Source organism: Teleopsis dalmanni, chromosome 2 (genome assembly GCF_002237135.1).
Source record: "Teleopsis dalmanni isolate 2A chromosome 2, ASM223713v2, whole genome shotgun sequence".
Lineage (NCBI taxonomy): Eukaryota > Metazoa > Arthropoda > Insecta > Diptera > Diopsidae > Teleopsis > Teleopsis dalmanni.
The window spans coordinates 161048381-161061820 of NC_051847.1; the positions used below are offsets into that span (position 1 = coordinate 161048381).

The window sequence follows — 13440 nt, forward strand, 5'->3', positions numbered from 1 at the left end:
TAAAATAAACAAACAAGCAAATTAAGAAAAATAAATAAAAAAATTAACAAAATTACATTTAAATCTCTTTTTATTATACCATATGAAAGGACATCACATAGTAAAAAACAAAACAGTTTCAGTGCACAAATTATTATTGTAATTTTCAATTTCACTTATGAAATACTTAGCTAAATCTTTGTGTAAAGTTGTGGGCCTTTTTGCACTTCTAACGAAGTGACCAGAAAACCCCTATTCTAAAGTTCTGTGGCCATCTCATTGAAAATATGTGCGTTCCGTCGGGCACCTTTCGGCACTTTCCGACCAAGCATTTCTCCTTCTCTTCATTTTATGTGTCTGAAAATAATATTTGATAAAATTAATATAAAATCAATTATTTAAATATGTATTACATATATAACTTCTTCTTTTTGTCATTGACTTGAATCCATCTGAAATAAACAAATTTCGCTTAATAATATATCTCACTAAAAATTCAAATATTTAATTGATATATTAAATCATTTATATACATGTTATATATCAATTACATATTCAATTAATAAAAACAGATTGTATTTAATACTCACTTTCTCAGTGTACTTGTTTACAGCTCAGTTGTTGTTTGTTTACATTTTATATTTAAAAATATATGACACATACCTCAAATTTTGGTCATTTCCCTTGAGGCTCCCTTCTCCCTTGATTTATTGTAAATCAGCTCATTTATATGAAACCTCTTTGTATGGTAAATCATGCTCATTAGTGATTATAATGAGCAAAACCTCCAAAATGAGATAGTGTGAATGTACTATAACTCTGTGTACACAAAAATGCATTCCACAAGAAAATTTTCAAGTAAATGAGAGCATCTAAGAGAGCGTAACATCTTTACTCGTATATTTTATTTAAAGTAAAATTTGTGTTGATGTGTTAATCAGCTGTGTTGGTTTGACTCACCAGACTTTACACAAAGCTGTTCCATTAAAATCTGTGTAAAGAGCGTAATTTGACACTTTATTTGTGTTACGCTCTCCGTTTGTACTTGTGTTTTACTTGAGTTTTACTACAAGTAGCTCATGGAAAAGACCTACTAGTAGGATCCTATATTTAATATAATTCATTTTTTTTAAGATACTTTCTCAAAGTTTTTAAGTAAATATGTATTTTTAGGCTTTTAAAATACATATATTTTATCTTCAATATATTTTTACTATGTAAATTATTTATTGCAACATTGCAATTACAAAACAAATTTTTTTATTCTTTGTATAAAATTTTAAAATTCACAATAGAGTTTCCGTTCGTGTGTTCTCTGGTTTTATTCTCTGGATTGCAGGGTAAAACATAAAACATCGAAAAGAATTTTTCTTCACATTCAAAGCTCACAGTGTACATTGTGAGTTAGTAATGCATGTTAGTCCTTCGGTAACTATTGTGTCGAAGTAAAATAATACAAGTAAATAATACAAAACCAGGTGATTTTATTGATTATTAATCAAATGAAATTTCTTTTAAAATATCAAATATTATATTATTAAGACAGAGTAACAATATATTATCTACATGAAGTGGTTTTTAAATTTTTGAAAATTTATATAATTAATTTTACAAAAAAATATATAGATGCCTAAAGTTATGCTCAAAAAATCTGTATTGTGTATAATTGTACTTGAACATAAAAAATCATTATAAACGTTTTAAACCAATTTAAACCTATTCTTGAGATGCCAGTACAGATATATTAGAGCTGGATTGCTATTACAATGCATGCATTTTAATTTTTTAATATTTTGTTAAATAAAGCGCAAAATTATAAAAAGTGGGAAAAATTGATAACAATGGGCTGTGTTACACATTTTTAACACAAAAAGAGAGTACATGATTCGATTTATGTTTTGCTTACATTAACTAAAACTAAATTATGCATATATTAAATATACTTAACTAGTGCATTTAAGAAGCGCAAACTGTTTTAAATAATTATTTTAAATAGAACTAGAGATTTAATTAAAGCAAAAATTTGATATTGTAGTAAGTTTTTAGGTAGGTTTTGCTGTTTTTGGGCGCAAGTAAAAAAAATTTAGTTTTGGCTTCGCCGAATGTTCAATGTAGTCCATACTATAAAGAAAAGCGAAAGGGAAAGTTTTACTATAAAGTAATTATTTAAAATTACTCTATATTAAAACATCAAATTGATAATAATTGTAATAATTGTGAATTCAATATTTTTGATTTAAAATCTATAGTTTCATTTAAACACATATTATGTGTGAATGCAACGTTAAGAGCTAGTTTCATTAATATATAAATTTTTCCTGCTGGATTTACAAAAAACTGAGCACAGTTTCATTCCCTGAAATAGAAGCAGGTCTACTGCTTTTCAAATATTTGATAATCATATGATATACTTTCATTACCAAACATGTGTAAAGTTTAATTACTCTCAATGACAAGTTTTTATTTGCATACATATATTCGTTATAATGTTTTTGCAATAAAACAAACAATCTACAAAGAGTTATAATCTTGTTTTATGAGATTTGTAATGCCGATATTTCGTTGATTTACAAAGGCGTAGTTCCAGAAACTATCACGTTTAGCGACTTGTTTAAAACTAATTAAAACTGACTTCGCGTATAAAATATTCCTCCAATTGAGTTATATACTACATAGTTCAATTCTGTATAACAAATAAAGGAATTAGGTAACTTTTAAGCATCTAGGGGAATGTATATCATTACTGAAACACAGACTCTCAACAGTCAGGAAGAGTATCATGAATAATAAAATCGCGTCTTATATTTTCTTCTTGATAGAAATCAAAAGACATAATATAATAAAATGTTTTAATGTATTCTAAATATCATATATCATAAATACTAATAAATAATAATAATAATAAATTAACATATATAACGTTTGATATACTATATATAAGATTTTTATTTAATTGTAGAATGCCGTCGATAGATGCAGCAGAGGAAGCATCCGTTCCTCAAATTCCGAAAACGGAGCTTGAGGAACTGCAAATAAAGGCTCAAGGTGTTGCTGATGAGGTAACTACTAACTGTTTTAAACTTGTAAATTATAAATTCTAGTTACAAAAAAACAGCATTATTTATTATTAAAACTTTGTTTATTCATTGACATTATTTTTCTATTACAAACCACATGTTTTTTTTTAAATTTCGATAATAACAATATTATATTATCTTCCTGTAAATATTATTTTGTAATAAAATATAAGTACAATTTTTTAACAATGAACTTATGAGAAAATTAGTTAATTGATTTTCAAAAACACTTTATAAACAGGAAAAGATATTTTGGTTTTAACGAAGCTTAGATCCCCTAACAGAGAGGTGTCATTTATATGATAATATGTATATGTACTATATTATGTAATAACATATATATGATATAATAACCAAGTATTAAAAGTAACTCCCGAAAATTAAATGTGCAAATTTTCATTTGAATAGTTTAAAAATGGAGGAAATGATTTGAACTTAAACAGACATATGGAAACATGGAGAGGGCTCAATATCTCGAGCTGATCAAGAATATATATGTGTTTTGGAGTCTGCGATATTATTAATATTAATATTTTAATAATTGATTTTTTGTAATTAATATTTAATTTTTTTGAATTATTTTGCAGTAAAACCATTATTTTCCATAACTTGAACGAATAATATAGCAGAGAAAAGTTTATAAAAATAAAAAAACCTTGTTTTCAAAATAATTATTTATAATATTAATAATTTATAATTATTTTTAAAAATTCGTATTTAGAAAGTGGTCAATTTTCAAAACTATTTTCTTTTCGAAATATGTTTTCTTAATATTTGCCAATGAGAAAACTAATTTTTAACCCAAGACGTCTAAAAATATTTCCTTTTCGGGTCACGTACCTTCATAATACGACATTGTTCCAATCTTGTTAATAGTTTCCCTTAACAAGTTCATATCCACATAAGTGAATTTTTATCGCATTTACAGTTCTATTAGAAAATTTTATTAATTTTTATTCGAATCATCGATTACATCATACATAAAAACTATATTTATTTTATTTTATAATATTTTTTATATATATTTTATTATTTTTATATTTATTTAATTAATCCCGTTTTATTATTTTATTTTACTTGCGTTATTCTTATTATTTCAATTTATTTAATTATATTGTTTTCTTCAATAAGGTAAATAATAACGCTCATGTGATTTTCTATTTTTATAAAAGAAAAACAAATATATATAATCATTCTATGTTATTTTATTGCAAAAAACAAAAAAAAATTAAAAACAAAGATAAATAAAAAGTTAAAAAATTAACTTTTATACATTGAACAAAAAATATATCATAATATAATTATTTTTTTTTTAGTCTCTGGAAAGTACCCGCCGCATGATTGCGCTTTGTGAAGAGGTAATTACATTTCAAACACTTAATTTTTACTCTCACTAAATTATATCAACAAATTTACTTATATACTTACAAATTCAAAACATATACAAATTTAGGTACATCACGATTTTATATTTGAAATCGATCGGTTTATTAGTTTTTTAAGTATTTTTTAAATTTATTAATTAAAACTACAATTTGACATGTAAACTTTTGGACAAATTTTTACTTACACAGAAATTGTAACGACATATAAACTTACAAACAAATTACTTACAGACAAATCTATCACAGTAAAGGTATTAGATTTAGCTTTCTTTAAACTTAAGTATTTACAAAGTTTTCTGAAGAATCACTTTACATGAATGCGTAACAGTTCATTTAAGACTCCTTTACCCTACTAGGACACACATAGCCACATTTTCAGTACATTCTCTCCATGCAAATGCAACGAAAACTTTTTTGAAGACGATTTCTAATGGCATAGCTCTTATAGCTCGTATTGACATTAAATAGACTAAATAAATTATAATTTAAAAATCCTAAAAGTATTATCATTTGTTGAAATTGTAGATATGTATCAAATGAACTCATTTAAAATTAAACATTATAAATTCTTTCTTTTTAAATTTCAAACTGCGTTAGCCAAAATTATGCAAATATACATAATTTAAAGCAAATAAAGTGTTACATTTCAATAAATAACCAATAAAATTTAATTGCGCCATTGAAAATATTATATGTAATATGAACATCTCTTCAACTCTGTAATAATTATTGTAAAATAACGTAATATAATATATATATATATATAAATATATATATATATATATTACAATATATTATATAATATATATACAATATATAATACAATATAATATAATATAATATAATATAATATAATATAATATAATATAATATAATATAATATAATATAATAAAAAATATAGTATAATATAATAAAAATCTAGTGATATAATATGATAACATGTATAGTAATATAATATAATAAACACTATAGTACTATGACATAATATAATATAATAAATAATATAATATAATAAAAAAAAATATTAAAATATAATAAAATAAAAAATAAAGAAATATAAAATAATAAGAAATATAGAAATATAATATAATAAAAAATATAGTATAATATAATAAAAATCTAGTGATATAATATGATAACATGTATAGTAATATAATATAATAAACACTATAGTACTATGACATAATATAATATAATAAATAATATAATATAATAAAAAAAAATATTAAAATATAATAAAATAAAAAATAAAGAAATATAAAATAATAAGAAATATAGAAATATAATATAATAAAAAATATAGTATAATATAATAAAAATCTAGTGATATAATATGATTACATGTATATAATATAATATAATATAATATAATATAATATAATATAATATAATATAATATAATATAATATAATATAATATAACATGTTATAATATAACAAAATCAAATGTACAAAATTATTGTTGAATTTCGGCACCATCGCGCTCTACCGTTTTATATCTTCTTTATACGATATTACTTATAATGTTATTATAAATTTTACTAAATGTGTTTATATTCAATAGAAGAATTGTAATATAAAGGGATAATGAGCCCAATTACGCTCAACTGTGTTTGTGACTTATTTTATATGTTACAGGTCCTGCATATATCAGGTCCGCCAGTGAAAAAAAGATAACATTGAAATATAAATATTAAAAATTTGAGTGTTTATCCGGAACATTAAAATCAATTAACTTAATTATTAAGTTTTACGTAATTTAAAAACTAGATGACGTATATCGACACAGGTTGGGTAATATGACTGAAGAGCTTCGGAAAAGAAAACAATAGGAATAGCAGTACCAACTTGGACTTCTTGTTCCGACAAAAAAAAACAGTTTTTATTTCGTGCGGAAAAAACAATCTAACCAACTTAAAATAAACATGTTTTAAAAAAACAACTAAGTACAACTTTACGTGATAAAACCTGTCCTAGATAATTTGTCACTCTTCGAGATGTACAAGATTTCAAATAGATATTATTTAAAACATACGATATTGGTGATTCATGAGAAAATACAAAACGATAAAAAAAGTATAAATATACTAAACAATGATTAAAATTATCGGAAGATGGTTCCGCGTACCGTTTTATGAAGAATAACGTTGATATAGACACGTCCCATAAATAAATAAAAAAAATTATGAACGAAATTTCGAAAGAAGAAGGTAGGAGAAGGGAAATATGATGCCACAACTTTAAGGATCAAAATATAGATTAATCTAGTTTAAAGTCGTGAGATTTGGAATCATTTATAGAAAAAGCAATAACATCACCGCGACTATATTAATGCGACGATTATGAATGGGTTAAATTTCATTGAAGTGAATGTTAGGTGGCTTATTAAGAAAGCAGTTCAACTTTATCAGATTACTTAAAAGAAAGGTGCGGTTTTTACTTCAACCTAATGAATATTAATTAATGGCTGGACGGTCAGCTCTCTTTAGGCGGGAAGTAGTGGATAGATGTGCAAGATTTCTTACGAAGAGATTAACATGTTCCATCGAGTATCCATCGAGATCTACAAATTCCTGAATTTGACAATATAAGAAAAAAATACAATAAAAGGCTGACACTTTTATTGTATTTTTTTTCTATATTGTCAAATTCAGGAATTTGTAGATCTTGGTGGATACTTTCATTCCTTATACACCATGGAACTGCAGTGATTGTTCTCAGTATTTTTGACTAAGCTCTTTGAATAATTTCCATATTGGTTTTATGATGCTGTTATACAAGAGTACTTTATACTCTAGGCTTAGGGAAGATCTGCTATTAATGAGCCAATGCAACTTAGAGGCTTGGAGCTTCATCTGAATTTTTTTTTTGCTTCAATATGTTTGCAGCAAGTTAGTCGTCTGTCTAGGTGAGTACCTAAATACGTTATATTATCTGCTTGTGGTATGGGAGTGTTATTTAGTAAAATTGTTGGAGATGTACTCCGATTTTAGTTCATTCATTTTAATTCGCCATTTTGACTACAATTTCTCCACTCGAAATAAGTGAAATTTAAGTTGGTTTGAAGCTAGCACAACGTTTTTGTTTCGACATAAAATTGCCGCGTCATCAGCAAACGTTGTGGTGACGACTGAGCTACTTATTGGAATATCAGATGTGTAAAGTATATATAAGATAGGGCCAAGAACATTTTCTTGTGGAACACCAGCCTCTATTGGGAAATTATTAGAAGTATATGCTGTACATTTGACTTTAAAACTTCTGTTATGGAGATACAATTCTTAAACTGAGTGGACATTTGAAGTTAATATTCAAAATTATCTGAGCTCAAATGCGTGTCTTATTTCGTTCATTATACGATCCACTTGCTCAATAGTTCCATGTTTTTTCCTTAAACCAAACTGGCGGGAGGGTTTTAGGTTTTGACCGTCAATGAATGGTTTCAGCTTTAAAAACAGTGCTCTGTCAAAGAGTTTAGAAAGACATGGCAGTAAGCTTATTGGCCTGTAGTAGTAGTAGTAGTAGTATTCTTTTTATTAAATATAGGTTATATTTACATTTACAAAATTAACATTTTCAATAATTTATAATATATAAAACATAAATATTATAAATAATTATAAGAAAAATAATAAAAAAAACCTAACTTCATTTACATAGTATCTAATTTATCCTTATACGATTATGGCATTCGCCGTCAATCGGGGGATTGGCCTTTATGAAGACGCAAGCGTGGGATCTTTGCCTGATTTATGAATCATAATAATCTTACGCAACGTTTCTTTCTGCAGAGCTGACCTGTTCTTCAGTTCTTTATAAATAGGAAAGCCTCTGTAGTTGTTACATTTTTTGGAGTTAAATGCCTTTTTATCGCATTCGGAACTAAGTTAAAGCTCGCCACATGCTACGTACACTGTGCGAAGAGTGCAATATGACTTAGTGTGACCATACTCTTGGCAGTTTGTGCATTGCACTGGACAATTTCGATTGTAGGCCTCCTCAACTCTAATTCTGCGGTGAAATAAGCATGGCAGGTTGTAGATAGGATGGCTTTAATTTTTTTTAAGTTTAGAAGCTTTTAGGAAAAGTTCAACTTTAAACTTGGGTTGTGGGATTTTATTTTTATTAACTATATTTATAACTGCTCAAGTGCTAAAGCCTTTTTCGCTTAGGGGATTTGTGATTTCAATGGGTTCTATATCTGTATCAATGCCTTTGATAACGACAACAAAGCCTTTGCTACTCTTCAGTTGGTATGTGTAGTAATTTTTTTTGCTGTCGTTGAAATGTTTGGGAATGACCCTGAAATTATTTTCGGTGTCAATTTGTATCTCAGCTTCGTGTATATTGCCCCTGGTTAAAGGCACAATATAAAAAGTACTACTACCAATCAGACGTGCTAGGAGTGTAACAAGTATATTTAAACTGCGTTCACGCAGCTAAATTGGTAAATTCCTCTGTAGATTTAGCTAGTTCAGCAAATCTATTGCCAGAAAGTATATTTGTGGGTGCGCTATCTTTGTTAATTTTGTTTATTTTAGCACCTCTTAAGTTTTCGTTAAATATTGACATAGCGTTCCATGCCTGTTTGGATTTTAGTTTTTTTTTTTTGGACTCGCTAAGTGGGGAAATGCAAGCAATGCTGCTGAAAATACAATGTTTTCTAAGCTTTTATCAGTTTGTGTAGTTTTCTGTGGCAACTTGTTTGATGCGTCTATTACTATATAAGCATTACGTTTGTTTGGGATGCTTTTCGTATGTCTTCTCTCTGGGGGAGGATTTGGATTACTCATTTGCATACGTGGTTATGTATGCAAATAGCAGGTTTGCTATCAATCAATCAATCCAGTACGTTCCCAGGGGAACATTGCGCCATAACGAACTTTTTCCAACTGTCACGATTTTTTGCCAGGGTTTTAATTTCTCCAAAGGTTTTTCCACTTGCTTGGATTTCTTTCTCCAGTGTTCGCTTCCACGTTTGCTTGGGCCTACCAGGTCTTCTGCTTCCTTGAGGATTCCATGTTAATGCTTGTTTGCAGATTTCATTTGGTGCCTTCCTCAAAGTATGCCCGATCCATTGCCATTTACGCTTTTTGATTTCGTTTGCTATAGGAAGTTGGCGGCATCTTGACCATAGTTCGGAATTTCTAATAGTGCGGGGCCACCAAATTTTCAGAATTCTCCTAAGGCATTTGTTTATAAAAGTTTGCAGTTTATGAATCAGGTTGTTGGTGGTAAGCCAGGTTTCGGCTTTGGATGTCGATTGCCGCGCCACCGTTCGGCGATATTATACTGCCTAAGTATGTGAAGCTGTTGACGTTATCGATTTCTGTATCGTCCAGGTTAAATTTACTGGTAGGGTCTGAATTATTTATCTTCATTGCCTTTGTCTTTGCCGTGTTCACTATAAGACCAACTTTACGTGATTCGTGAACTAAGTCGTTGATTTTATCTTGCATATCATTCTGCCGAGTTGAGAGAAGGCAAATGTCGTCAGCATATTCTAGATCCTCGAGGTGGTTTGAAAGCCCCCATCGTATAACTCGTTGTGACTGGTCAATAGCTTTAGTAAGGACATCGTCTAACACAATTAAAAACAAAATAGGCGACATTAAACAGCCTTGTCGAACACCTGAAGTAGTGGCAAAGGGGGTTGACGGTTGCCCATTAAGGAAGATTCTGCACTGCAGGTTTGCTATAAGATTTACTTATTTTTAAAATATTAAAATAACTATTAAAATAACATGAAATAAAGTTAAATTTAATACAAATATAAATAAAAATTAAATTAAATTGATATAAAAAAATAAAGAAAAAAATAAAAAGAGTAAATATATATATTATATTTTATATTGTAATAAATAAATAAATAATTATAAAAGTGTCTAATAAATTAAATAAATAAAATAAAATTACAATGTATCGGATTATGGTAGTTGTGATGACTGAATTGTGTTGTGCAATGTATAGTATGGTGTTATGACGTGTTGTGTTAGCTTTTGTGAAACTCGTTTCACAAAAAGAAAATACATAAAAATCCAAAAAAACGCGCGCAATTTACAAATTAATATTAAAAAAAAAAAAACTAAAAGAAAAAAATAGGATAGTAACAATAACGATAATAAATATATTTAGATAATACATGACAAATAGCAGAATAAATAGGCAAGGGAGCTGAAGATGACAAGAAATCTGATAATGTAGATAGGAACAATAACGATAATGAATATATTTAGATAATACATGTTAAATAACATAATAAATAGATAAGAGAGCTGAAGATGACAAGAAATCCGATATGTATAGCAACAATAACGATAATAAATATCTTCAGAATCGTGAGTGGCCAAGGATTTGAAAACTGATTCATGTATATTAGTAAAATTAAAAGCGAAATCTGAGTATTAGAAGAGTAACATATTAAAAAAATATAAATATCGATATATTGCAAATGGATATAAACATTTAATGGAAAGTAACAAAGGTAACCCAAAATATGGAATCAATGCAACTAAACAACTAGTCTTATTTTACCTAACAATGGCTACTTGTTTTAGTAAATTTAATGGGGTGATTGCACGCAGCGCTAATATGAAATTCCCAGGTGTAGAGGCAGTCCAACGATAACATGGTGGAGAACAATTAATACGAACTTCGACAAATTTCGCAAAATAGAGATAGTTGGAAATCATTTGTTGTATTCTTAACCTCCTAATGCAGTATAGAATAAAATAAATAATAATAATAATGGGGTGATTATATGCTACTTGTCGAATCATGCCCACTTCTCAAGCAACGAAAATCTATTAATGGAATCTACATTACTAATAATTTTATCTTCGCCACTTCACTGTAAGAATCGCTTGGCAATATCAATATATTCTTAATAAAATTTGTTTAATGTTATTTATTATATTAGTTTAAGATTTGTTTATTGTCTGTAAAAAAAGAATATAAAAATAAAATTAAATAAAAATGTGCAATTCTTTTGTTTTGAATCGCTGCTTACATAAACATTATTATAACATACATCAACAATATAAGTATCAACATTCTAAATAACATTTTGCTTTTAGGAACATTTTTGACTTTTATCAAATTTCTTTTTATATATTTTGTATATAACACGTATAATGATACACTTTTACAAATATCTTACTATTCATTTTGCTGCACACCAGAGCAAGGAGGCAGGAATACGAACTCTAGTAGCTCTCGATGATCAGGGAGGTGAGTTACTTAATACACAAAACATGTATCAACATATATTATTACATATTTTATTTATTATAATTGAAATGATTGTGTAAACGATTAATTGTGATATAAACGTAAACAATTTTAAATCTGTTAGCTGTGTTTCGATAATCTTTTTAAACAATATATATAGTTTATAAAGCTGCAAACAAAGTCTAATGTATGCTTTATGAATATACATATATATAAGTGACTTTGACAAACTAGAATATATCTGACATTGAAATAAATTATTGCACATTTTTGCAAAAATTTTGACGTTGCTGTTAATTATAATTATTACTTTCAATATTATAATCATATTTATTGTTCTCATGATAACTGGTTCAATATTCGTGTCATATACAACATATTAATAATTATAATCATTGTATAATCATTGTATGATATAATCTTATCATTCTAATGTATCTGTTCCATTTCTGACTCTTAAAAATATGTATGAATCATTAACTCAGTCTCGAAATTAAAAATAATATAATAACTACCATATATATTCATTGTCAACATATTGAATACAAAAATAGCACATGGCTGAAATAGTATTCAGACATATTTTCTAACAAACGTTCAAAGTTGACTGCTATCTGGAAAGCAGCTCGAAGTGAAGGAGGGATCCTGTACACCAATATAAATGTCGTTGCGAATAACTAGGGCTTAACGATTAAGTTTTCATGAAAAAATACAATGCCTAATTAATATGTAATTAAAAAACAAAATAATTTTTAGGGTAAGAAACTTTTTTTAAAATCAAACTAGCTTAATTTGATTATATGTATTACACTAATATTATATTATATTATATTATATTATATTATATTATATTATATTATATTATATTATATTATATTATATTATATTAATTTATTATTTATATTATATTAGTTTTATATATATTATATATATATATTATATATATTTTTTAATATTATTTTATATATTAATTATATTATTATACATACTACATTATATTATATATATTATATTATATTTATATTATATTATATATTATTATATTATTATTATATTATAATATAATTAGTATATATTATATATTACATAATATATTATATTATATTATATATTACACATTACATTTCATTATTTTATATATTACATTATATTATGATATATATTTTATTACATATTATATTATTTTATATATTATATTACTTTATAAATATTATTTTATGTATGATATCGTATTATTATTATATTATAACACTTTTTATATTATACTACTTATTTTATATGTTATAATATAATATTACATATTATATAATATATATTATTTTATATTATATTATAGATTTTATTATATTATATTATATTATATATTATATTATATATTATATTATATATTATATTATATTTATATTATATTATATTCTATATTATATTATAATATATATTATATTATATTATATTATATTATATTATATTATATTATATTATATTATATTATATTATATTATATTTAATCATAATACATTAAATTGTATTATGTTATAATATATTTTATTATGTTACTTTATATTTTATTAGATTTAATTATACGTATTATTTTACATTATAAGAAAGCTAATATGTACACTCAAATAATCTTTTCTGAAAAAGAAGCGCTGAGAGTATTAATCGACATATGTATATTTTGCTCACAAAGTAATAGAAGTCTTTTACTCTCGTACTCAATAATACAGTTCGTTACACTGATACGTGAAGTAGCTATATGTAGGAGAAGA

The 13440-nt window shown here is 25.9% G+C and overlaps 1 protein-coding gene across 1 annotated transcript in view; it reads left to right on the forward strand.

The window, feature by feature from the left end:
• Positions 1-1368: 1368 nt before the first annotated feature.
• Positions 1369-13440, forward strand: part of LOC119681967 (synaptosomal-associated protein 25) — an 18493-nt gene continuing 6421 nt past the window's right edge. Inside the window, exons 1-4 of the mRNA XM_038095286.1 lie at positions 1369-1457; positions 2939-3038; positions 4373-4414; positions 11623-11671. Coding sequence (XP_037951214.1) covers positions 2940-3038; positions 4373-4414; positions 11623-11671 — 190 coding nt within the window. The 5' untranslated portion in view covers positions 1369-1457; position 2939. The remainder of the gene's footprint in view (positions 1458-2938; positions 3039-4372; positions 4415-11622; positions 11672-13440) is intronic.